General features: G+C 41.7%; 2 protein-coding genes across 7 annotated transcripts in view; both read left to right on the forward strand.

The window, feature by feature from the left end:
- The first annotated feature begins 670 nt into the window (after nt 1-670).
- On the forward strand, nt 671-16,996 carry LOC122769887 (histone-lysine N-methyltransferase EHMT1-like). Of its 3 annotated transcripts, XR_006360472.1 has the most exons (24): nt 671-808; nt 2,029-2,507; nt 3,581-3,659; nt 3,751-3,833; nt 4,263-4,500; nt 4,580-4,725; nt 5,213-5,356; nt 6,162-6,469; nt 6,554-6,634; nt 6,720-6,808; nt 7,322-7,428; nt 8,586-8,708; nt 8,971-9,072; nt 9,156-9,260; nt 9,687-9,841; nt 10,573-10,740; nt 11,892-12,036; nt 12,325-12,402; nt 12,874-12,989; nt 13,728-13,814; nt 13,889-13,967; nt 15,682-15,857; nt 15,932-16,361; nt 16,419-16,996. XR_006360472.1 is itself a non-coding variant. In XM_044026775.1 (23 exons), exons 2-23 carry the CDS (start codon nt 2,091-2,093, stop codon nt 16,047-16,049), a joined length of 3,144 nt encoding a protein of 1,047 aa, XP_043882710.1. In that variant the 5' UTR covers nt 671-808; nt 2,029-2,090; the 3' UTR covers nt 16,050-16,996. The 3 variants fall into 3 exon arrangements, 2 of the variants coding, with proteins under 2 accessions (XP_043882710.1, XP_043882711.1); XM_044026775.1 differs by having other exon boundaries at nt 15,932-16,996; XM_044026776.1 differs by having other exon boundaries at nt 2,029-2,486; nt 15,932-16,996.
- Nucleotides 16,997-18,727: 1,731 nt separating this feature from the next.
- The window catches only part of cacna1ba (calcium channel, voltage-dependent, N type, alpha 1B subunit, a), an 84,727-nt gene continuing 76,128 nt past the window's right edge, over nt 18,728-27,326 (forward strand). For all 4 annotated transcript variants that reach the window (XM_044026771.1, XM_044026773.1, XM_044026770.1 and 1 more), the window contains exons 1-3: nt 18,728-19,173; nt 22,763-22,868; nt 24,214-24,353. In XM_044026771.1, the coding sequence (XP_043882706.1) occupies nt 18,914-19,173; nt 22,763-22,868; nt 24,214-24,353 (506 nt within the window). In that variant the 5' untranslated portion in view covers nt 18,728-18,913. The remainder of the gene's footprint in view (nt 19,174-22,762; nt 22,869-24,213; nt 24,354-27,326) is intronic.

Consider the following 27,326-nt stretch of genomic DNA (forward strand, 5'->3'; position numbering starts at 1 on the left):
CAGATACAGCGACTCTGTGGATTAAAAAATAAATTAAAATAAAGATAAGAAATCAGAGAAGTCATCCTCCTCTTCCTCACATATACTTCACATGCCGGTATAGTGAAATTAGATGGGAGCAAGAGAGAGGTAAGGTGACTCTAATTATGATTATTATTAATATTTTTTTTTTTCTAGTTCATTTTACTTAGCTCCACTCTGGTCACATACACTATACCAGTTTCTCATTTTGCCACCAAAGGAAGCTTGTGTACCACTGGTGGTACATGTACCACAGTTTGAGAACCATGGATTTTTACTACTACTACTATAAAATAATAATGCGTATGTATATAATATGTAATAATGATAAAATAAATGACATTATGAAATGATATGTGAAATAACTAAAACATTGACTTGTATTTTATCAAAGAATGCTTTGAATAAAATATGGCACTTTATGACATTTTCATGTATTTTTATACTTTTTGTTGACTATTTATTTATGCTAGCTGGACGAATTCAAATTAGCCGCCACTAACTTCCGGGATTTTTAGTGAATCAAGTGTTTTGGACCTCCACTGACGCGGCTGTTTTCAACCAATCACCAATCTCCATTCCTAACTCGAGCCAATCAAAGGCAGCGTGGGGGCGGGGTTTTCTTGGGACATTGACGGTGCTGCGCGGGTGGGGCGGAAGTGGGAAATGTTGTCTTCCTGTCCGTCCCTCCTCATCCTCGCTGTGATACAACAGCTACGCCGACCGGGGCTCGCAGGAGGACTCTCGTCGGCCGCAACTTTTCACCGTGGTCCTACTTCAACTTTCGGTAATGTTCGTAAAGCTTTACCGCTCTCTTGTCGGTCTCACGCGGCCTCCGCGCGCACGTTGCTGCTCCAGCAGAAGCTCGTCTGCTCCGCTCGTGTGTAAAAGTCACTGTCACAAAGTCACTTGAGTTGTTCATTGTCCTGCAAGTTAAACGCCACGAAGGTGATGCACATACTGCGTCTGTTGACGTTTATTTATGGCGTCATTTACACTGAGTGTATAGTGTTTTCGGTTTTGTGTTTTAAAAATGGAAGTAGACGTGGGATGATGTGAAAACTTCCTGTCACAGTTGTCTTGATCATAGTTGCGATTCACAAGATTATTGCAATATTTTAAAAGCTTTATATGTGTTTTCGTCTTACATGTGTTAATATATAATAATATATTTGTAGTTGTGTTTTTTCTTATCAAACAGTATTACAGATATTATAATGTTACAAAAACATGTCAGTGACGTTCCCAAAAAGGATTTGCATTCCCCACAATATCTCTAAATGTTACAAAAACATGTGTTGCATTACTAAAACATTGTAGAAACTGGTACATTTATAAAAAATAAACGTTGTTACTAGAAAGAAACTGTAGTAAATTTGGAAATGTGCAAAAACCCAAAGATTTTCGTTACCAACGAGGTTAAAACATGTTGTAAGTTTTGTTCATAATCTTAAATAATAAACCTGTATCAATGTTACATTAGTGACATTATTTGTGGTGCAATAAATGCTGTCTAATTAACCGACAACTATATCATTTCATTTCAAGAGATGTTCAAATACATCTTCATTTCATGGATGGATTCTTAACTAAAAAGTTGGGAAAATGCTGGTAATTCCTTTTGGGGACCCAATGACAATCTTCCATGACCCATTTGTTTGTCCCGACCCAGTCTTTGGGAAGCACCGCTCTAGACGGCGTACCACCCTGTCACCTCAAGGAAGCCTTTGATCTCAGACCTTGTGTAGTTGTTCTTTGATGCCTGGCTGTGTTCCAGCTGCTGTAGTACATGTGGGGCGACAGTGGCTCAGTGTTGTCTTTCAACTGCAAGGTTGTGGCTTTGATAGTCTGCATGTGCGTGTGAATGGGTATGAAAGATCTTTGATGGATTTTTTTGAAATTCCTTGAGTCACTACTGATGTTATCATGGATATTCACCATCATGAACCTAATGTTGAGCCACAATGTGTGTGTTAAAGATGGATATTGTATATTCTAATTTCTCAGGTGCTCCAGAAGCTGCCACGGTCTGACCACACTTACCAATCCTCCTCCTCCTCGGGACAACAATGGATCACATTAGAGCCAGTGAGGGGCCCGGGTCAGGCAGAAGAGCCACCCTTCCCTCAGCCAGCTCAGCGGTGGGTGCCAAGGGGCAGGTAGCACAGAGTGGTCAGAGGCCCAAAGCTAAGATAACCCCCTTCCACAGCTCACCCATAGTGAGCAGTAATGGAGCAACTGGCAAACAGCTGGCATCTTCTAGTGGCTCATTCCTTGGTACATCTGGACGTGTGACTTCCCCACCTGTCAAGGAGAGGCTTGCTGCTGCTGCTGCTGCTGCTGCTGCTGCTGCTGCAGTTGCTGCTGCTTCATCATCTGTTTCTTCTGCTGCTACTGCGGTTGCTGGGAGCTCACAGGAACAAACTCCGAGTTCAGCCTCTGCACAGGCTACAGCAGCAGTTACGGCAAGTTCTCTTGTTGTCAAGGTAAACACATGCAGCACAATGCAGGAAGTAAAATCATTTCATGTAAAATACTTCCATATTTCATTTAGATCTTTTTTAAGCGTCCAGTGTGTTATGCAAATAATTCTTTTTTTTTTTAGAATAAGCACAACATACAAATACAGCCAGAGCTTGTGTTTCACGTTTTGAAGCAGGAGCATATCACCTGAATGTAAAAGAGGGAGATTTTCTGGTGTGAAGGCCACAATAGTTCCCTAGTTCACTTGAGTGGAGGAGATTAAATCTTTTTTAAGTCTTACCATTAAATTTCAATAATTCTTACGTTCTGGACACAAGTAAAATATTAGCCATTATATTAGTCTAACCTTGTTGACCGTTAATTCTCACGATGGCACTTTGACGACCCTGCAGGACCATGGACAGCGCCAGTGTTGCAGACTGTCAACATGCACGTTCTTACGTTCAGGAAGTAGGCAGCGATAACGTTGGGGGTTACTATATGTCGGGTTTGGTGCGTCGTTCATCTGGTTTACTGATGAAGTCAACAACTAGTGCAGAGTCACTTAAGTGTCATCGTCTGTAAAGCTCCTTCTCCTGTTGATCAGAATTTTATCAATCGGCCAGAGTAGTTGGTGATTAACTTAGTAGTTGATTAATAATTGATTCATTTAGCAGAGTATTTTATATGAACCCTCGGTGTATAAAGGGTAAATCTTTGTCATCACAGTACAGTTGTCAGAAAAATGAGTATGTGACGTTGTGTGTCCGACATGATAATTATAGAGCCATTTGTTATATCAGTGCATCATTTATATAGGCGTAGTGAGATGTAACTAAAAAGAATAACTTTATAATAATTTTTTTTGTCTTGTTTTGTCCACAAACTAAAGTTATTTATATGGAGCAAAGAAACCAGAACATATACACATTTAAGAAGCTAGAACAAATCACTAAGCTTGTTTTAATAGTTGAAAACACGCTCGAAAAATCGTTCTTCAGTATTTAGCTGTGGGCAACTGGACTTCAGTTCTGAACTGACAACATAAGCGTTTTCATATTTAAATAATAAATATGAAATATGTTTCTCTCCAAAGCCTGCAAGCAGGAAAGCACCTCCAGTCACCAGTCACAAAGGCAAACAGAAGAAAGCTGCCACCACTAAACCTCCACCAGGTTAGCTCCGCCTTACATCTACTAACTATTATTAATCTGAACATCCTCTGTATGTAACTGACTGATTGTGTGTGTGTGTGCGCTTCTCTAGCTGTGAAGAGGAAGAAGAGGAAGATGGGAATGTACAACCTGGTCCCAAAGAAGAAGACCAAGACCCTGAAACAGCAGGAAAAGGCAGGTGCATTCATGTGTCACGACCTCTGACTGCTCACTGTTCACAGTGGTCAGTGGTCAGTGGTCATGGTCACAGGAGGATGTGAAATGTATTCTCATCATCTTGACCTGGACATGAGTGGCAGCATTTATCTGATACAGCTAAATGCAGTTATAATGAATATAACAAATAGTCATTGTAACTAGTGGATTCTTTTTTGTTATAATCCAGTGAATAATCCAATAATCGAACCCTAACTCTACTGTGGATGAAGTGAAGATGCAAAATAACGATAACAAGAGCTGCACAGAACTGCTTTCAGACACAGTGTTTCCAGGTGTAACTGTGACACATTAGTATGTCCGTGTACGTGTTGTCCTCTGTGACCCAGGTTCTGATCTTAATTCACATAAATGTTCGCTCTTTTTTCTTCTTTTTTTTTGTATCAGACCGAGGAACCTGTAGCCGCTGTGGAGAAGAACCGGGCGACAGCAGATGAGAAAGCAGCGGCTGCACCAGAGGCGGCACCAGAGGCTGCGACGGTCAGCGAGCCGGTGGCCGTCACAAAGGAATCTGTGGTGGCAGCAGAACTGAAAGCAGAAGGCAGCCATAGTGAATACACAGAGCTGGCTTTGGACTGTCTTGACCTGAAAGCTCAGGAAAAGCTGCTCTCGCCTCCTCCATCAGGTGATGCGTCCTTCATTTGTCCTTTAATGTCTCGTCATTGGTGTTGTGTTATAAATCTTCCATCTTTGTGCGTTGGCAGACGCGGGAGCGGATTGTGACGCGACCCAAACAAACCCGGCGGAGGAGTTACCGCTGTGCTGCTGTCGCATGGAGACTCCTCACTGTGGAGGCAGCCTGCCCGCTCCGGACCACACCTGCATGGCCATGGAGAGCATGGATGGAATGGTAAGTTTGTCACTGGTTTACTTCTTTGGCTCTTTAATGTTAAATGAAGGATATTTATGTGTGTGTTAGAAACCCTGAAATTGACTGTAAATATGGTCAAATTCTGGTATAACACTTAAAATTAAAGAAGCCAATAGTGAATATTTATCATTCACTATAATAAATATCATGAATATTTAAAACAGGAAAGGTCATCACAGATCCTTACTCATGATGTGATGATATCCAAAGTCTGAAACCAAATCTTGTCTCATGTCACGATATATAATATAGATATATCATTAACATAATATCAATATATTGTCCAGCCTTACACAACATTATCTAATTAGGCGCCAGAACTCCACAAAGAGCCCTCCAGCTCCACCTCCACCTCCAGCTCCACCTCCAGCTCCACCTCCTGTCTTTTAGACAGTGTCATACATCAGAGCAGGTGTCAGTGTTTCTGCCTAACACTATTCACCTCCTTATTTTCCTCTCTTCACAGCTGAGTCGCTGCCAGAAGCGAGTGATGAAGCAGGAAATGATGCGGCCCTCCAACACGGTTCATCTGCTGGTTCTGTGTGAGGACCACCGGGCCGGCATGGTCAAGCACCAGTGCTGCCCTGGCTGTGGGCTGTTCTGCAGGGCGGTGAGCGGTGAAACCATGCATGTTACATTACATTACATTACATTACATTACATTACTGCTCTGTGCCTTTAAGTAGCACGAGACAGGCAGGGACACACAGTGTAACAATAAAATCTACTCCAACTTCATTCTGCAATATCTTAAGAATTTGTCACCATGAGACAGCCTTTGGAAACTGCTCACTCTCCCGCACCAAAGATCACAGCTGACTGAAGTTGGGATGAGCAACGTCTTTGTTATAAAATAAAGTTGTGTGCATCAGCAACAACAGTCATGAAATGCAAAGAGGAATAAGATTCAAGATTCTTTATTGTCATTCCAACACACATTAAAACATGAGGTAGGAACGAAATTTCTCTCTGATCAAACAGTAATACACAATTAAATTAAATTAAATTAAATTAAATTAAATTAAATTAAACTCTGAAGGTACGGTGCTGTATGTGTGAAGATAAATAAAAGAATAGAATAAAAATAAGAATTAGCTCACTAAATTTAAATAGCAACTAAATTGAAATTTGAAAAACCAGAGGTCTCAAACTTGCGGCCCCTGAATTAATTTGATGCGTCCCGTCACTTAAATGTGTGTTTTTATAGTTTTATGTTCTTTATGAATTAATTTTGCATTGTAAAGTTGTTTATAAACATTATAAAGTGTGGTTTTCATCAGATGAGCCTTTTGTTAGGTGGCTTCCATCTGTTCTTCCTGCTGTGGACGCCATGTTTGCACTGAGAGCTGTGACAGCACAACCACACCCCCCCAAATCATAACTCCAATTCTGCCTTTCCTCGGTGTGTTCCACAGGGCACCTTCATGGAGTGCAGGCCGTACGGCAGCATCTCGCACCGCTTCCACCGCGACTGCGCCTCCATCTTGAAGGACTGCAGGTTTTGTCCTCACTGCGGCGAGGACGCCACCGGAGCCAAGGAAGTCACGGTAGCGATGGCTGACCAGTCGCCGTCGGTGCCCAGATCCAACCCCAGGCTGTCGCTCCCGGCGGTGCCCACCGTGGCCACCCTGCCCTCAGTGTCGACCACGCCGGCCGTCCCACAGATCCTCCGGGCGAAGAAGACCAGCACGCCTCAGAGGAGCAGGGACGAGAGTCCGAGCAGGTAACACGAGACCGAGGACGTGGAGGAGACATCGCAGTGATTGAGCGGGCTCAAATTAAAAGTCTCACTGCTTCTTTATTGAAGGTTAAAGGCCGATGCTGTGTGTGCTGCAGACAGACCTAAAGAATCACTGGAGAGCATCCTCACGGCACTGGATGACGAGAAGTCAGTGCCACCATGGAACATGAGTACAGCTCTGCTGCTCACTTTGCTTTTGAGTGTTAATCATTGTATTTTTTATTTCTTTTAGCCTGAAACCAAAGAAAATGAAGTATCCAAACAGACAGCTTTACATCTCTGCTAAACAAGGAGAGCTGCAGAAGGTGATTCATCTCTTAGGTGAGGCAAAGCAAGGAAGACGTGTCATATTATCATTTAATGTGTGTTTAATCGTTTAATCATAAAATATCAGGGTTAGTCCCTGTAAATTGATAACAAATATATCTTCTGATTTTAGTGAGGATCAATGGTTTGTAGAGAATATGAATGTTTTAATTTTTGTCACGATTTAACGACACAGAGCTGCTTTAGGCACAGTCCTGCTCTCTGTCGCCCTCTTTCTCTGTCAGTGGTACTGCAGCCTCACAGCAAGAATCTGCTCTTCTTTTCGACTTCATTTCCTCATCTTTTGGGAATTTGAAATAATTAAAATAACTCTTCTGTGTTTGTGCGTTGAGGTAAGACACAATCATCAGGAGTTAAGGTGCAGGAGAGAGTAAAGCTCACGGTCGTCATGGAGCCACGTACAAAACAAATCCTGAACAGAAGACTGGAAAGAAACCGTTTTCAGTCTTTCCTCCACACAGTCCCTGTGTTATCACACTATTGTGCTAATCTCTTATTTCCTTACAGTTGATGGAAAGGACCCCAACTTTTTGGTGGAAGGCCAGAGCAAGCGCACTCCTCTTCATGCAGCAGCTGCCGAGGGTCACCAGGAGATCTGCCACATGCTGGTGCAGGTGAGGAGGCTGGGAAATGAAATTGTGATTTATTTTGTTTCTGTACAACAATCTGCTCCGTTCACACATAAACTTAGTCACGCAGACATTTCACAGGCTTCGTATGAGGGAACTGGCAGATTATCTTCTGTAAATCATCTGAGGGAGACGATCAAAACTGCACTTCTCAATCAGAATAATTGCACTTCAGCCCAACTATGCACCCACATCCAGCTCTTCTGGATAATGTGTAAAAGCAGCTCATGGATTAAATGATCGACATCATTTAATCTGCTGTACATTTACAGCCATGGGTTCTGTGTTTTTTATTCCACAAACCAAAAAAAAAACTATTCAGTTTTAATGATTTATTCGATATATGGAGCAAAGAAACCTGAAGATTCACATTCAAGAGGCTGGAAAATCAGTCAAAGAGTTGATGATTAACTTAGTCATGAATAATGAAGTTGTTTTTAATGTTCCATGAGATTAGAATGGAAATGACATTAAAAACTGCTCTGTACATAGTATGTTAGAGCTAGTTTCTTTTTTTCCTCCCTCTGAAATAATAACAAATGATGTCACAACACTGGATTAAATACACATAAAATACTGGAAATGGGAGGTTTGGATGAAAAAGATAAAGCTTTACCAAACTTGTGTGTGAGTGTTTGAGAACAAAAGTGTTTAAACTGAGTCAAAACATTTTATTTAAAAATATATATATAAAGGAATCCTAACATTTAATCTGTTTCTGTTTCTGTTTTATTTCATAAATAGGACTTGTTATTATAATGATAGTAGTGATTATAATAATAATAATAATAATAATCATAATAATAATAATAATAATAATGCATTTTAAGTGCCTTTTCAACACTGAAAAACAAACAAACAATAAAAGACCGTAAACAGAAAATGGAGGGGAATTACACAGAGATCGGAGGAGGAGGAGGATCCAAGGGAGTGGGAGGAGGTGGCGATGTGGAGAAGGTTGGAGAGATACGGAGGGCCGAGGCATACAGGAGGATTTTAAATTGAATTCAGTGGGGTTGTTGTAGGATGGGGCTGATGTGGTGGAATGAGGGAGTTCTGGTGACGAAGCAGCAGGAAAATATGCAGACCAGGTAATGTTATTGATGTGGGATCGGTGTGTGTGTGTGTGTGTGTGTGTGTAGGCCGGAGCCAACCTGGACATGTTTGATGAGGAGCAGAGAACTCCGTTGATGGTCGCATGTGAAAACAACCATCTGGACACGGTGAAGTACCTGCTGAGAGGGGGAGCAGCCGTCGGCCACAAGGTGAGTCCGTGAGCTCATGCTCTCACTGTCGGATCATCGCTTCCTCGTCCATCGCTGCATCCACTGTCACCATTTCAACTCTTGCCGAGTACTTTAAATGGGACACTTTAGTTCTGTTGTTGTTGTATAATGCACTAACACCCGAGTACGGCCAGCCTCGGCTGCAGCACCGGCGTCAGTGAAGCCGCTGTTTCAGATTAAAGTCCAGGCATCGTTGAAACAGTGGCAGTGTTGTTCAGCACGAATCATGTTGTCATCTCAGGACATCATGGGTTTCACGTGTCTGCATCTGGCAGCTAAACTGGGCCATTGTGACATCATCCATCACCTGCTCACCAAGGCATCCAAATACATCAACTGTCAGGTAAAAGCCATTCATCCGTTCATTCGCCAACTGCCGCGAAGACACAGTGTTGCGTGTGTGAGTAGTGACGCGTGTGTGCGCAGGATGACGGCGGCTGGACGCCCATCACCTGGGCCATCGAGTACAAGCACAAGGAGCTGGTGCACCTGCTGTTGTCCAGAGGGGCCGACGTTAACATCAGAGACAAGGTGAGCGCCCCACACACACACACACACACACACACACACACATTTATACAGCACTGCAGCTCTCTAACAAGCTTCGTCTCCTGGGAGGAAAAACATATTTGTGGACAGTAAACATTTGAGTCTGCCGTGTCACCTTGATACTGAATATGAATGAAGAAGTAGACCTCACTGAGTTTATGTTATAATTAATATAAAAAGTGTGAGTTGTTTCCAACAGGAAGGATATCATACTCTATACATTTTAATCTATATGCTTAAATTTGATCATCTTATACAATTATTAATTAACTTTTGATTTTGGCTTTTCTGTAGTTTTTTTTCCCCTTTTTTAATCAGTATCGTCTTAATAATACATGATTTCTAATTGCACACAGATGATCAGACTGAAAGTCAGAAACTCTTCTTGCATGTGTTCTCCCTGACCAGGAGGAGAACGTCTGCCTGCACTGGGCGGCTCTGTCCGGCTGTGACGACGTGGCTCAGGCTCTGCTGGAGGCCCAGTGCGACCTCAGCGCTGTCAACGTCCACGGGGACACGCCGCTCCACGTCGCTGCCAGAGAGAACCGCCTGGACTGTGTTATGTGAGTCTCCTGTCCTCGAGCGGGCGTTGACTTTGCTTACGCAGACACATAAGTGTTTTTCTCTTTTTGTTAAGCTACAGTAGAAAAGTGTTGAGTTTCATCTGCAGGTTTTTAAAAATACTGACATTTTAGATTTGCAGCTGTCCGATCTGTGGCGATGTCTCCATCTTTGACATGTTTTGTTGTCTGACTCTCTTTCACACGTCCTTGTTAATGTTTATCTAATGACCGTGTATGAGTTGTAGTACACAGTAGAGTTGTAGTACATGTCACACCAGTTCAGATTCAGACCAAATCTACTCTAGTATACTATATAGAATAATAATAATTGAAACTGAAATAGTCAAACAGCCTGGAGGATGTTTCTCGGTGTTAATGATTATTTTCTTTCACATCACATGATATCCAAAGTAACAAAATAGTAAACTTAAGCGTGTTCTACTAACAATGTTGGGGGGGCGGGGCATCTGTACGTTTAGTGTCTCCTCTGCATCTTATTAATGCACTCTTTAACATGTTAATCATCTTATACCGAGTTTGAAATGATCCCTTAAAGTCAAGGTCTTTTGAAATTCACAGCTGAATAAAGATCAGCCCTTTATAAATATGCATAACCCACATGAATAGCAGATAGCAGGAGATGTTACTGTCGAGTTTTGCGTTGAAACTCCCCTCTGCGTGTCAACCTGTGTTCCCCAGACGTTAAGAAGTTGAATCTCTGCCGTCCACAGGTTGTTTCTGTCTCGCGGTGCAGACGTAACTCAGAGGAACAAGGAGGGAGACACGCCGCTGGACTGCTGCGTCTACGGCTCCAGCGTGTGGACGGCGCTCAACACCAACAAGAAGCTCACCGACGCCAGGAGAGGCAGGGACTGTCGTGGAGAGAGAGTGCTCAGCAGGTACACTGTGGTGTGATTTCTCCTGAACACAGGGAAAGGGAAGAAAATGGACCAGACTCAGGATTTCACTCTCTCTCTTGAGTTTATTTACCAGTAACAAAGTGGTGGTCGTTGTAGGTGAAAAACCTTTAAACATACAAAATAAAACAATTTCATTAAATAAATAAAGTTCTATTTAAGTACAGTATTTAAATAAACAATTCAAATGAATATTCCCACATTTAATTCAAACATTTAAATTAGGCAAATACTGTGTAAATAAATTAAATAAACTAGTTCCACTTTTTAGAACCATTGCCCTTAATCAACTTGACATTTTATATTTTAACCAAGATTATTTTACATATTTATCAAGACATCTTTAATTACCATTAACCGAAATTAAAACAATCCAGGCGATTTTAATATAAACATAATTATTTCTTTTTTGTCCAAACAATAAGCGCACAGCGCATTAACGTCAGTCCATCTCTGTCCGAAAAAAGAGCTGCGAGCTTACCGGTGGCCTCCTTGATCCTTTCTGCTTCCATGCGTGTTTTACTCCTGTGGTTATTCAGCTTTCGTTGCTTCTGCTGCCGTTTGTTGCGTTGCAAGCTACTGACTGAATGCTCACTTCTTATTTTTGTCTCCGGGGTTTCTGCCGTGCGTTCCTAATGATTGTGATTGTGATCACCTGTTGATGCGTTGCGGAGCCGTGCGCTGCGGAGCCGTGCTCTCGCTGTTGCGCGCATGCAGTTGCGAGCCCGTCGTCACATGCACCCGCTCGTAGGCAATACCCGGCAGATCGGCGAAACAAAGAGCTAGAAGTAAGTAAGAGCTTCAAGTAGAACAAACTATGAAGTGCTAGTCATAAGTGCGATGTACAAGTTTTTTTGGTTTTTTTTGTCGTCTTAGTCGAGGTAGAGTCGGAAGAAATGTGTTTTTAACACATTAATCCAACAGTAATCTCCAATACTTATTGACCTAAATAGATTTGTTAAAAGACTATACCTCTTTTTTAACTCTAAAACTATCACAGAAATGACTAAAACGTGACTGAAACTATCACATACAGAAATGACTAAAACGTGACTATGAATGAGTCTTTGAAGAGGCGTGGCTGTTCAGTTCTGTCCGTATGTTGAAATCAGACTTTTAATTTCCTCTTGTAGGGACATCTCCCGCGGGTATGAGGCGGTTCCTATCACCTGCGTAAACGGCGTGGACGGCGAGCCCTGCCCAGAAAACTTCAAGTATATCCCAGACAGCTGTGTCACCTCCCCGATCAATATAGACAAGGACATCACTCACTTACAGGTGACACTTTACAAACTGGATGTTTCTGTTTGTATTTAAAGTAAATGTGTAGTGATAATGTAAACTTTCATGTACATGACTGGGGGAAAAGTCTGTTTTGTATGTGCATGTGTTCCTTTTGTCTTGCCTTTGTCACGATTTATCTTATTTTATCCTCTGCCTTAAATTGAACATTTGCAACACGTGTGATGTTAAACCGTAAACACGCACTTCCTTTACGATATAATGCAGGAGTTTAAGCTACATGTGCTACAGAATGTCATAATACCTGACGTTTGTGTCGCGCAGCACTGCAGCTGCACAGACAACTGCTCATCCAGCACCTGCATGTGTGGTCAGCTCAGTCTGAGATGTTGGTATGACACTGTGAGTACACACACACACACACACACACACACACAACCAAGTCTTAGAGAGGACTTAGAGTTCATGTCTGAAAACAGCTGATTTCTGCGTTAACATTGCTTAATGTATGTCAACATTTACTTTAAGGAGCGGTACGTAAGAAACGTTTTATATTAAGTCATAAAATGACCATTACTTTTTGAACATTAAGTTGTGTGACACAGACCGCAGGAGTAGAGTGGATCCGGATCTGTTCGGAGCGGAGAAAGTAGCTCCGGGAGAGAGCTGGGGTCACAGAACTCACAGGTTTTAAGCCACAAACATGTCATGTTAACACGTTTGATACAATTACACCGCTGTCCATCAGTATGTCAGATCACATGGTCAATTTGGCACTCTTTTCTAGCCCTTATGACTGAGCCAGGCAGCTGTGCAAGTATATAATACATCTGTCCGCCTAACAACAGTGTGGGTGACTGTGTGTTTTTGCAGGACGGTCGACTGCCACTGGACTTCTGTCAGCGAGAGCCTCCAGTGCTGTTTGAGTGTAACCACGCCTGCTCCTGCTGGAGGTCCTGCAGGAACCGCGTGGTCCAGAACGGACTCAGGTAACTCGTTTGTCAGTAATATGCACCATAAAATACATTGTGTAAAGGTAAACAACTTTAATAAAGTATAACAATAGGCAAAAGCCTGAATTCAGGAGGGCCAATTCAGTTTTAATCATTATGTAAAATAAGCGTAATGCTAACCCGATCAGAGTGTTTGATAAGGGATATTTATTATGTTGGTGGGAAACAACTATAGCCTATATTGCCTATAACACAGATATTCAGGATGAAATGAAGAATTGTTATGAATGTTTGTATATAATTTCATATTGTTTCCATGTATTTTTAATCTTTGTACATACAGTACCTCTTTTTATTGAATAACATAAACATCATCATATTTGACTGAATGCTTCAGTGTCAGTACAGCCTTTAAAATCAGGAAAGGACACATATGTAACTTTCACTCGAGTGAACTTAAAAAGAAAAGAAAATCCTTTGTAGTATTTTCTGGTAATAACCTTTATCACTTGTGATAATGTTTCCCACTGTATGCAAATGGTAATCTCAGGTGTGTGAGTATGAACCATGCAGAGCTACAATAGTTTCCTCCCAGTCTTGCACCAGGCCAGGAGTAAAGACGATCAATGCTCTCTTCCAGGAAAAGTACTGCCTCAAATTGTTTTTCTCTGGTCAAACTGTGTTTTTCCTGAATGAAATCAATACAATCTATCGTCTTAATGTTCCTCCTCCTCAGCTGCCGGATTAGATAAGAGCCTCTGCTGTTGCTTTCAGAGTCCGGCTGCAGCTCTACAGGACGCAGACCATGGGCTGGGGAGTGAGGGCCATGCAGGACGTCCCGCAGGGAACATTTGTGTGCGAGTAAGAGCGGACGCTGATGACGGAGAGATGAACTGAATTCAGTGATTTGAGTCGAACCTCTAATGCGTCCACAGGTACGCCGGAGAACTCATCAGTGACGCAGAGGCCGACAAACGAGAGAACGACTCGTATCTCTTCACCCTCGACAATAAGGTGACCGCACATGTTACAGACAGTGGGAGAACACTTTAAGATCAGTGGAAGCTCATTTCAGGCACCTAGATATAGGCCCCACCCACTGAATTAAAAAAAACAACATTTATTTTGAACATAAATACGCCGCACATGTCTATAAGCCGCAGGTGTGTACATTGAAACAGCTGAACTTTGCACAGTGCCTGTAACTGCCTGCCACTGAACAGGCAGCGCCACCTTAAATGCTATGATTTACACCAATAACACTGGTCTAATGTGACGCTGCTCAGTTTTTCCGCGGCATGAAGTTTGTGAAAGTGGGAAAAAAAATCCATAAATTAGCCAAAATTCCGCCATGAATGTGAAAATGGCGTCAGACGAGTCTGAAGAGTCTGAACCGACCAGTCGCAGAGTTGATTGCATCATAGCAAACGTGTAGAAATTAAATCTAAATACAACTGTACTGATTTACATCACAGTGAGAGTTTATTATGGAATTATTGAATGGACTACTCTTGCTTTAACGTAAGCAAACGTCATCAGGAGAAAGGAAAACATTCAGAGTCGGTGCATTAAATGTTCTTATATACTTAAATGTTCTTATATACATAAAACACTTCCACAGTCTTTTGATCTGTGATAATGTGCGATTGGAAAAATATACATCGAGCAGAAAAAGCTCAAATGTAGTTCTTTGTTGTCGCTTTGCTGTAGTTTTCAGTCTTTAATCTTTTACAGAATCTGTATAAGAGGGAGGCGGAGCCGTGTGTTTGATTGACGTCAGTCTCAGTCCAGCAGACTTTTTGCATCAGATGTTAACTTTTAGAAAAATGTCTTGAGCTGAGACGCGGACGCTGTGCAGCCCTGAGGTTGTTGTTTTAACCGTGTTTTTTTTTTAATAGTCAGAATAAGTCAAACGCATACATTTGAAGATAAAGTGCAAGGACACTGATCAGCCGTCACGTTTAAACCTGTCACGTGTTTTTAACGTTTTAGATTCAGGCTCTGGAACAAAATCAGCGTTGGTAAAATAAGTGGCACTCTCGTGTTTGGACAATAGGTGGAGCTGCAGAGTCTCACACACACACACACACACACACAGAGAAGGAGAGAGGGTGAGTGTATAATGTCCTGACTTGATGGTTTTTACAGACTGTGGTTGGATGTAATGATGATGGTCGGACCATTTGCTGAAGTAATGACTCAGTCTTTGGTTCTCAGTCGCATTTGTTCTGTTCCTGAAAGAATGGTGTGAAACCCCCGTCTGTTTATTTGCTCATTTTGCCTCATCATTCTCACTCAGTGAAGAGCGAGGGTGTGACCGTCCTCTTCAACATGATCTGCCTCTGTCACGCTCCTCCTCCTCCTCCAGTGTTTCTTATACTGCAACACTGTGGACAGTAGGAACAAATCAGAACATTACAAGTGCCCGTGTTATATCCGTGGTGCGCGCCTAGTCTAGCATTCTGTAGTTTTTCAGTGCTTTATGGATTAAAGAATAAAAAAATATGATTTAAAAAAACCAATCATAGCGTAGTGAATGTTTAACGATAGCATTGTTGCTCCGTTTGCTGCGTCACCGGAGGGAAGATTAGTCAAAAAGTGACGTTTGGATAAAAGGACAGTATCGTGACTCCGCCTTTCCCTCTTTAATGCATCGAGCACTTCCTGTCCGCGTCGTCAATAACGCGCCTGGTGCCTCACGCTCTGTGGTTGTCGCCGTCATGTCCAGGTGGGCGACGTGCACTGTATCGACGGCAGACTTTTCGGCAACGTCGGCCGCTTCGTCAACCACCTGTGTGAGCCCAACCTGCTGGTCGTCAGGGTGTTCACCATGCACCAGGACCTCCGCTTCCCCAGGATAGCCTTCTTCTCCAGCAGGCCCATCAAAGCTGGAGAGCAGATAGGGTGAGTTGTTCCTTCCTGAACTTGAAAACAATAAACCAAACACAAATAATGAACTGGACTTGTATTCTCTCCAGGTTTGACTACGGAGATAATTACTGGAAGGTGAAGAGCAAGTACTTTAGCTGCCAGTGTGGTTCTCCGAAGTGTCGCCACTCGTCTGCCAGCAGGCGCGTACACACTGGTGACCTCTGACCTCTCCTTTTGCCTGGACACACTGGCCCCCGTTCAGACCATGTATTAACATCCCATCATACGTGTGCAGCTCCGAGGATAGAAAACACACCCTTTCTCCGTCTTTTACACGCGTGAGAGCGACTGTGTGTGGACACGTGCGTCCTCTGTCCCACTGACATTATATTAAATCACGTACCTGCTTGAAAACACCTTAAAACATGAACGCTCACTCTCAGTAAAAACTTAACAAAGGGCTCACCTAATAAAATCTACACCAGTTAAAGTGTACAATAGCTTTACACTGAATAACTTTGCCACTTACTCGTGCAGGTAGACAGTTTTCTCCAACTGTAAACTGAAGTTTGTAAACCTCTCAGGACACGGAAGCTGCTGCTCTCTAAGTTTCTGTCACTTAAAGTCTAGTTAAATCCAAAAGAATGATTTCGGTGATTGATTTTCCTCTCTTTGATGGTGAGGGTTACAAAGTGACACACACACACATGGAAAAGGCTGTGTTACAGTGACATGGACAATATTTCTAATACATTGCAGACCACTGTAGTGAGGCCTTTGTTAAATATGCTAAAAATCTCTTCTTCCTTGTGATCACTGTCCACACGGATGTTAATAACATGTCTGAACGAGGTCATCGTGTCGCTGTACTGTCAGAGATGATGCACCAATGCTTAGTTTAGATGTAAACTAGTGAGACGGAGCTTATTTACACCTGTGAAGGTAAAACTTCAGTGTGGAGGCTGAAGTAAATACCGTGTGTGAGAGAAGCTTGAACTACTTTTAAAAAGCTAACAATCAGGTTAAAAAAAAATCTTTTTAACACTCACTGACTGTCCTTTTAATAATGTTGTACTGATGGAATTAGACAAATCATATTTTTGGTAGTTTAATCTGTGCTCTGTGCTTTTTACTACATGTCCAAATATCAATTAAACACATTTTTAAAGGTTCTTTTACTTGTGTGCTTTTTTTTCTTTTAAATTGAAGAGTTCTTGTTTGAAACAGCAAAGAGACAAAAGTTACTGCGGATGCAAAGCAGGAAGGACACCGGGCTGTTGGAGTATTAAAGCAACACTATGTAAGTTTTACCGTTTCGTCTCACTTTTAATTATTCATTTAAAAAAAAAGAAATCTAGATTTTATGTTATTTGTCACTTGCCATGTATTTTTATCTTCTGTCTTTGGCTCAACTGTTGTTTTAAGTGTGCTTTACTAATAAACATGAGTAAATGTGTGATAGATGAATAGATAATTAACCTTTGGAACACAGACTTTAGGCTGCTTTTTTCCATTAAACATATATTAAATACAGAGGTCATAAGAATGTGCAATATAGATTGCCATTTACTTTTTTTTAATATAAACACAGCTGAGCAAGAAGTTCTCAAAATTTGGAAATATATGAAATTTGGAACTATGTCACAGTTCAAGGTTCGCTTGGCCTCGTTTTTATGAACAAAAATAAAAAGACAAAACGGGCACTTTTGTGACTTCTGCACAATCACTACTAAACGTTAGATATGAAATAAAATGTAACTTTGACCTAACAACACATAAGAACACGCATTTCGTAAAGCCTACATATGTGACCTGTAAACACACGCCCCCAGGATGTCCATATTAGGGCTAGTGTGTTATTCCCATGGCAATTTACCAAGGGTGCACTCGAGCACTAAGGGTTAAATAAATACATTAAAATAATATATAACAGAACATTAAAAGGATTAAAGAAACACTGATGATAAAATGTATAATTCTTTGACCACAAAAACAAAGCTGGATTCAAAATCCCATTATTAAGTGTTTGCTTTTGAGCAGTGGACTAATCTGAATTAAATAAAAATATACATAAACACAAATAGTGTCTACAGATATACATACATGCTCATTCCCAGTGAGTGAGTGGCATACGATATAATAATTTTAATAATAATTAAACTCATCATTCGTTTTGAGAATGAATGGTTCTAATAGAATAGTATAGAAAAAAACTTTTGTTTTATTATATAAAATTAAATTAGAGCAATTTGAGTGTGTTTTTGCCCCTTTGTGTTGCGTTCACTGCCATGTGGAAACTTCCCGACGCTGTAAATACTCTGTAGAGCTCAGACTGAGTCTCTCTCTGTCTCCCATCTCTGTCCTCCCCTGTTGCTATGGAGACAGGGCCGGGCCAGGTGGAGCCACTGGCTGGCGTCTTGTGGGTCACGTGGGTGCTTGGGTCTGTGCTCTGTGGCTGAGAAAAGTACTGTTTCCAAACACACGTGCACGCGCACACATTAGCAGCAAGTTCACGGAAGCGCACCACCCCAGTCGTGAGTGCTTTCTCCTCCGCGTACACGGCACTGAAGCCCCGGCAGCACCCGCAGCACCCGCAGCACCGGCGGCTTGTTCCGCTCACCTGGACGGCGCTGACGAGGCGGGGAGAGGCAGAGTGTGTCGCCGCCGACTGGACTCTCTTTTCTGGACATTTTCAGTCATAATGTCGCCTGCGGACGTCTCCTTGTCGTCCTCGCTGTGACGCTGTGTTTTCTTGTTTGTTAAAAGTGTTAAAGTCAGTTTAATTCTTGACTATTTCCTGTGGTTTGAGCGGAATCCGCCTCCTGTAGCATGGAAACAGCGGCGGCGGCGGCGAGCTCGAGCAGATAACAGGAATTCAAAGAAACCTCCTTCTCTCTCACACACACACACACACACACACACCTGGTTCTGCTGTGAATGTTTGACTCGCGTGTTCGTGGACGGTTCACGCACCTGAGGGACCTGGAGGACGGGGCGACGGTGTGTGTTGTGATGCTTCTTCTTCTTCCTCATTTCTTTCCTGCTCTCAGTTTTGGTTCCTCCAGAAACTCGCGTGCTCTCCCCCCGCAATGGCTCGCTTCGAAGACGAACTGTCCAGCCGTTATGGAGGCGGCGGTCCCGCGGGCCCGGCGCGAGGGGCCAGCCGGCAGCCGGGGCCTCCGGGGGGCCAGAGGATGTACAAGCAGACCATGGCCCAGAGAGCCCGGACCATGGCCATTTACAACCCCATCCCCGTCAAACAGAACTTCCTCACCGTCAACCGCTCTCTGTTCATCTTCAGCGAGGACAACGTCATACGGAAATATGCCAAAAAGATCACGGAATGGCCATATCCTTCCCCGCACCGTGTACCGTGTACCGGCACGTCAGCACACCAAACCCCGGTCAGAAATGTGTCAATTTAAGGCTCTGAGCTTACCACAACTAGAGTGAACATGCGTTAACTATGCAGTAACTTTACTGAATATTGCAATGATGATATGATATTGAGTTAAATTATCACACAAGTTTGCGATATATGGTTATTATAAAAAAAACTAATCAAACGAAAGGTTGAGAACTGTTTTCAATAGGAATTATATCTGATATGACGAGATATATTCACACCGATATTTTGCAGATATCATCACCAAAATATTTCTTAATTTGCAAGAAATTACAACTATATTATATTATATTATTTCTAATTGCTATTTTGTTTGGAAAACAACTGTTTAGCTGCTAACATAGACCCAGACAGTGAGAACAAACACATGTTGTTGTTATTATTATTTTCCAAAATTGTACATGAAGGTAAACTTATTCTAAATCCAACTGCAATATTATTCCGTCGTTTCTCTGCCCACAGGTATTTGGGGTATGAGGTTGTTGCACTTAGTAAAGTATGCTAGGCCACAAAAAGCTTAAGAAAGTGATCAAAACAAAAACAAAGATCTTGGACAAACAAAACTAGCATGAGTCTTAGTCTTAGCAATATGTAAATTCTGCATGTATATATGTGTGTATATATACACATTCCACTAGGGATTTGACAGTACAAACACATGGCGATTTAAAAAAACAAAACAAAACACTTTACAATAAGTTAATTGCAGTAAATGTTTCCATTTTCTGATTTGAAAATACTGTCTAGCTCACCGACATACAGTCCTAGTGATTTGAGATTCTGCATCTTTCAGGTTATTTCAGTTTTTCATTGTAGTTTGAGACATTTTCTTTGTTTCATAAGTTGTTTTTTTTGCAGCATAAGTAACACGTTTTTACAGCGCTACAGTATTTAGTTCCAGTTTATGACAACAAAGACTTTTTTTGTAATGTAAGTAGCATGTTTTTGTAACTTTGTACATTACAATGTACCATTTTTAACAATACTTTTTGATAACGCCTGCAATGTTTTCATAATATTTTTATCAAATCAAGGCAGTTTATGAATGAATGATCTGCCCATTTGAATCTGATCTGACAGAATGTGAAAGCGATATACAGTGTTTTAAAGTGATGTTCAATAGTATTGCAATAGCAATTATTATGTCAGGATACTTTCATATCCTGGAATTGTCCAGGGTTTAGGGCTGCAACTGGCAATTCTTTTCAGAATCGATATTCACCGATTGAATTTTATGTCAGAAATGTCAGAAAATGTTGGCCAGTATTTCTCAAACCGCAAAACGATGATGTTGTCAAACGCCTCGTTTTCTCCACAAACCAAGAATGATTCAATTTTTAATGATTTCTTTGTTACATAATGCAAAGAAAACTAATATTCACTTTAAGAGGCTGAACAATCAGAGAACATTAATTCATTTTAATGATTTAAAAAAAACAACAACCTGATTTATCAATTATAAAATGAGGTAACGATTACTTTAGGAATTGGTTAATCGTTGCAGCTCTAGTCCGATGCCTGCATTGATCTTATATGTATGTCAGCTGCCGATGTTGACAAGCACGGTAACCTTAAAGAGCCCCACAGGAAACTGAGCTTTAATGGATGTGTAATAGATCCAGAGGTAGTAGCTTGAAGGCTGGGTGTTTTTGGACTCGTGTTTCGTCTCCCGTTTGATAAAGAATTAGATTTAGAGACGTTATAATCCAGAGACATGGGCTGATGCAGCCTGGTTAGAGAAGCCATCGTGCCCTGTGCTGTTTTTGTACGCTCCATTCATGGACTTCAGAAACACATCTGTGTGAGGATTCGCAGCAGTGGTGCTGTCCGTGGTGCTGAACGCTCAGTGAGCAGCAGGCTTGGGTGTGACACCAAACAAACAAGCCACACCAGTACAATGCAGCAGGATGCATTTGTGAATTGAATGCTGGTGTTTTTTCTCTCAATGGATTAAGTTTTTTTCATGTCAGTGCAGTTGGCTTTTGTGTGTCTGCGCAACAACAACTGCTGTGGATTTAGATGCTTTTTTAAAGGAAAAGCCAGTGGCCAAATAGCTCAAGTGTTATAGGTGTTGCAATTAATTCACATTAAGTTGTGTAATCGCCTCCTTGCTTTACTCTCTAGGTGATTACCCCCGTTGCTGAACAAGCATTTATTATACTTTGATGTCACGCTGCATTACTGAGCTGTGTATTCTAAGGCAGAGCAATCACAGCAACACTACAGGGTGATCTATTGTGGCTCTGAGCAGCTGAGCAGTCCACGGGGCTGGCCCTCCTCCCAGCAGAGCTGGAGCCGGCCAGACTCCGAGGGGATGTAGGAGAGAGAGGCTTAATAATATAATAATAATCTGTACAATTCTGTGTATAATTTCCTTAAAGTACTCCTATACTCTTCTCTCAGTCCTGGTCACTGCTCAATGTGGATTCACAGAAAAGAAGAGAACATGATTATTGTGTTTTACCAAGAAATTCATACATGTTTTGATGGTGGAGAGCCCAGAGGAAACCCATGTTAGACATGTCAGAACATGCAAACTCAACCAGGTCCAGCACCGGGATCCGAACCCAGCACCTTCTTGCTGTGCAAAACAAAGTAGTCTGATATATTGCCTTTTATATGCAATATACTCTTCATCTTTGGTATTTATAAAACAAATCTCTCTGGTCCAATGACGACCCAATTTGTGTCTTTGCATAAGTGATGAAATTTACCAGGGTCTTTGAATGCATCTTGCATTCAAAGACAGCTAGTGCATTACTTTCACTAGCTGTCATGCACTGGAGTTAAGAATATTAGAATTAGAGCTGCAATTAGTGATTTTGTTGATAATCAATTAATCTGAATATTTTGTTGATTAATCGAGTAATCGTTTGGTCCATAGAATCTCAGTAAACGTTAAAAAATCAGTGTTTGTCAAACCAGGAAATAAATAATAAATAATTCACTTTTGATGATTTCTTTGTTTTATGGAGCAAAGAAATTAAGAAAATATTCACATTTAAGAAGCTGAAACAATCACAAATCTTGTTTTAATCATGAAAAAAAGCTTCAAACCGATGAATCAATTATCAAAATGGTATTAGATTAAAAACTTTGCTCGAAATGTCCGTCCCTGGTTGATACTATACACTTTGACTTTGGATCCTAATGCAAACTGAACCCAGTGTCCTGCATTGGAAAGAGTTCAAGCTGTTAACACTTAACCACGGTGTATTAATCTTGTTTTTATGCCGAGTCAGCGGCTCATGTTTCAAGAAATAAGCATTCTGCTAACTGGAACGTTTAGTGACCACCAGTCGATGCAGCTGTGACCTGTGTGCATTAAGAGCACTGTTGTCAATAGATGAACTGTGTCAAAGGAAACAAAACACGTACGTACACAAAATGGATTTGTCCATATTTTGGTTGTCACGTCGGAGTGTTTTTTTTATCACCTGGACTCTTGCACGCACACGTCAATGATCAGTCCATGAATAGTTTCTGATCTGTTTGCAAATGCTGTATCTTGTGAGTTCCTTAACGTTATCACTCCATTTGAGTACATGATCCTGGCCACCATCATAGCAAACTGCATCGTGCTGGCTTTGGAGCAACACCTACCGGAGTCTGACAAGACTCCCATGTCAGAGCGCTTGGTGAGTAGACTTTATTTTGTTTAAAATCTATTTCCTCGTGCCGTGTTTCCCAGCCCTAACCCTGGGGAACACGGTCCTAGTGTGTATAAGAACACGTGACACGTGCAGTGATGTTTTGTCTCCGTAAGAGAACAGCTGATACACGGCCTGTCTGTGTTCTGTTTGGAGAGGAAGTGAGCAGCGGCGTTGTCGGTTAAGCAGCACCCTGCAGAGCTGTGTTTGATCCCCACTGTGTATCAGTATGTCCACTTACCCTCTTGTGAGGTTTTCCCCTGAAAGAAGTGAGCCTCATACAAACCAATGGCACTTTTCCATTCTACAGTTCTAGCACGACACGGCTCGACTTGACTCAGTTTTTATTTTTCTGCTTTTCCATCAGAGATAGTATCTGGTTGCTGGTGCTTTTTTTTTGAGTCATGAGTTCAATGCCGAACTGTAGATTAAGTTAAAAAGACTTTATATCCTGAAATCTCAATATACGGAGTACTGAACGACTCTGTGAACAAATCTTTTCAATGAACTGATTCTAATGATTCAGTTACAGCAGAAATACACAGTTTGTCGTGTATAAAACAACAGCACGGGGGCGTGAGATGAACGGAAAACAGTGCAGACTGGGTCGAGCCGAGCCAAGCTAATGCTAGGACCGCATAATGGGAAACGCGTAGTTAGCTTGCGTTTTCAACTAAGGCATGAGCCGATACTTGGTATTGGTCCGATACTGGTCAAAATGCGATATTATCCGATGTATCCACAGACTGTAAAAATGTAAGTCGACAGAATTGTGTCTTTGAAATGGATTGAAATGGCACAAATGAGTTGTTAACAGCTTTATAGTTGAAAAGGTCTAAAAATGACCGATAATATCGGACTGATACCGGGTCTGTGATATCGGTATTGTAGTAGAATGTCATCGACCTCTTTAGATCCGGTGTCTAATTTGTCCCTTCAGAGCTACCGTACAAACATGTATGTATGTAATGTAACATTACACAATGCTAATCATGACATTTAAACACGTTTAAACTAAAATGTCTATTTTCCAGCCAACTTTCACTCATATAAGAAGCATAAGAAACAAAAAAAGATCCATCTTTGTTTTAAATGTTAGCCTTTGTGGCCGTTGAGCACTGTGGCTCTAAATCATGTTCAGTTAATGGTTACACTGTATATGAAGAGAAGATTGGATTGGAAATGGAAAATGAACCACGTCAGCTTGTTTTTGTTTGTTCTGCAGCGACTGTTTGATTTGTTTTATTCCAGGTTTATGGCCTACATTTGGTTGCATTGGAATCTGTGGGTTTTTCAAATCCTCCTCAGCGTTTGCTCTTTTCTCTCTCGACAGGACCACACAGAGCCCTACTTTATTGGAATATTTTGTTTTGAGGCTGGTATCAAGATCATCGCCCAGGGCTTTGCCTTTCACAAAGACTCCTACCTACGTAATGGCTGGAATGTAATGGACTTTGTGGTGGTCCTAACAGGGTGAGTAGCACTGGCCTAATGGCTTATACAGCTCCTAAGTGACAGAGCTGATGGGCAGCAACTATTAATGGCGTGTGTGTGTGTGTGTGTGTGTGTTATTTCTAATGATCAGTAGAGCAGAGCCTCTCCAGATGCCGACGTGTTTTCTTCCTGTCAGAGTTTTAAGGTGGTATTGTCCACAGCACAGAACTGTGGACTGTGTTGTTTAAATACACTCGTCCTTTCCTTCTTAAATGCAGGATTTCTACCCTCATTAAACAGCTTCGCAGTCGTTGTGATGAGCGACCAGCTGACAGTGAGGATAAAGTGGTGGATGTTTGCGGTGGTGTCGTAAAAATAACGCACTCGTAACGCGTAGGAGAAAAAAGGTGAAAAAGCCACTTCCGCTTTAACGCCCATCTCTTCTCCTCGGCCTTTGACACTGTTTGAATCGTTGATGTTATTTTGTTTTTATCTATTTATTATTCTGTGCAGAGCTTTGGTGATTTAACTGGACTTTCAAATGAATATTTAAACCTTTTGTGGATTAGCATAAAATTGATGTTTCAGTCCACTACATGGTGCCAAGTGCTCACTCTCACAAGAGCTGTTGTGTGAGTATATCGCAGTATATGATTTTGCAAATACTCGATGAGTATTACGTGAGCACTTTCAAACTCACACTTTAAAGAAAGTCTAGAAGGACATCAGACCATCTGAAGTAAGTACCGCATGGTCCAGCGGAGGGCACTCTTGAGTGCAGTATTTTGAACGCCCTGCTGGCAGCTGCGACAACAGAAGTGTCCGAAAAGCGGCAAAGAAAAGTCGTATTTTGTCGTGTTGGTGTGAAGCACAGGTGGCTACGGATCACGTTACTGCTCAGTCATTGGCCGTCGTTCATTTGATTATTTACACCTGTGGCTGCACTACTGTGTTTCCTACACGGCAAAATGAAGATAAAATGGTCGTTGATAAATAGTGAACTCATTGATTAAGAACGTCCGTGAAGAAGTGACACGCCTCTAAACTGTGTCTCTGTGATCCGTGTGAGCGGATAGAGGTGCCGGTGTGATGTTGACTCTCCGTGTTCCTCCGGCTCGTGCTTTACAAACGCTCAGTGAGCTGAAGACAATGTTGCCGGACCAGTTTCTGTCGTTCCCTGATTGTCTGCAGAGTAAACACAGAGTGAGTCCCTCGGAACAGGATGAGAGAGCCAGAGGGGGAATAGTGCTGTTATTGTGGGGGGAGGCGGTGGAGGTGGAGGATGCTGTTACGCTGCAGAAAGTCCCCGGGGCACTTGCCGGTTCCTCCGGGGAGCGCTGTGGCCTCACTTACATAATGACACAGAGATTTATTTGGCTCATCTGTGGGGGGTTTGTGTCAGGAACCTCGCTGCAGTAAACAGAGCCTCTGTTAATTCCCAAACCCCTCATCAGCTCCCCGGCCCCGCCCACTGGAAGCCTCCAGAAGCCACCGAGCCTCAATTACTGCTGGGTGAAACGACTGGGAAGCAGTGGAAATTATAATGCCATCCACCGGAATGAGTCTGGTTTTGGTGGAATGACGCAGAGATGTGTGTGTGTGTGTGTGTGTGTGTGTGTGTGTGTGTGTGTGTGTGTGTGTGTGTGTGTGTGTGTGTGTGTGTGTGTGTGTGTTGTCTCTGATCAGAGTTTTCATATATGAGATATAATTATGTGGATAAAAGTTTCCTTTTCAGGTGTTTCTCAAAGGAGATCTATCTATATTGATATTGATGATCTTATAATAGGCTTATTACTTCATATCTACATATCTTTGTCAACATTTGAACAGGATTTGATATAATTATGCTTTAGTCATGAAATGTTAATACAACCGTAAATATTTGACCAATTATTTTATGACATTTCAAGACGAAGCAGAGCTCCCCTTCTGAATCCATCCATCCGTTTTCTGTGTGTGTGTGTGTGTGTGTGTGTTAATGGCAGCGGCATGATTGAGTTGAAGCTGAGCAGACTTACATGATAAGAGTGACAGAAGGGCCGGATCACGGTGAGATGTCGCTGCAGCAGCATTCTGGACGTAATGATACAGCTGCACTGACACTCTGAGCTCGGGCTGAGCTATAGATCCGTGTTTTAACTGCATCGTGACACGAGACAGGATATGGTCTTGGATTTGTATGATCGTCGTATCGTGTGAAAGCCTCTGTGGTGACCTTTCCTGGTTTTAATGGCTGTTGTATTGATAATTATCATATTTAATGTATTGAATTTATAAATAGAAATAGTAAACTGCACTGAATAACACTTTTTTATTTTAAATGTTCATTATTAGTGTGTTGACCATATTTATAGGCAATTCCATTGTTTCTAACACACACAAATATCCTTCATGTATCAATTATATATATTAGATATATTAACTATTTTGATAATCGATCAGTTTTTCTCCATTAAACCATTAAAAGTGAAGAAGTTTGGTTTGTAGACAAAACGTCAACATTTTTTTTTGAACAAAACGAGTATTCAAACATGAACTAATAATTACGATTATATGATATGATGTTTTTACAGTGTATTGTCACTTTCATTTGAGAAGCACAAACCTCTAAAAAAAGAGTCCAGAGAAACAACCCGTGTGCAGCTTTGTATCTAAAATGATCCAGATTATATTTAGAAACCATTCCGCCCAGTCTTGCAGAAATGCTGATTTGATTTAGATTGTGATATATGATATTGAATGTTATATATATGACATATATATATATATATATATATATATATATACATAGCCTTTGCAGCTGTATATAGAGAATGGGCCATGCTGTCGCACTGTAACTCTGTGCTCCTGCAGAACTGACGCACCTCGACACGCGTGTGCACGCAAGCATGAGAACAAATCACTTTTCCATGATGACGCTCATTTCCTGCAGGATGTGCTGCACAGAAGCTGATAGCGATGAGTCATTAGCATCGAGTCGCTGGTTATCAAACATTAAGCTCGTCTGGAGAA

Source organism: Solea senegalensis, linkage group LG5 (assembly GCF_019176455.1).
Source record: "Solea senegalensis isolate Sse05_10M linkage group LG5, IFAPA_SoseM_1, whole genome shotgun sequence".
NCBI classification, from domain to species: Eukaryota; Metazoa; Chordata; class Actinopteri; order Pleuronectiformes; family Soleidae; genus Solea; species Solea senegalensis.

Excerpts from the sequence above, each read along its gene's own strand:
- LOC122769887 (XM_044026775.1), top strand. The coding sequence starts at position 2,091 with ATGGATCACATTAGAGCCAGTGAGGGGCCCGGGTCAGGCAGAAGAGCC. Across the intron at positions 4,501-4,579 it reads GCTCTCGCCTCCTCCATCAG|ACGCGGGAGCGGATTGTGAC; the intron begins GTGATGCGTCCT and ends GTGCGTTGGCAG. Across the intron at positions 12,403-12,873 it reads TGAGATGTTGGTATGACACT|GACGGTCGACTGCCACTGGA; the intron begins GTGAGTACACAC and ends GTGTTTTTGCAG.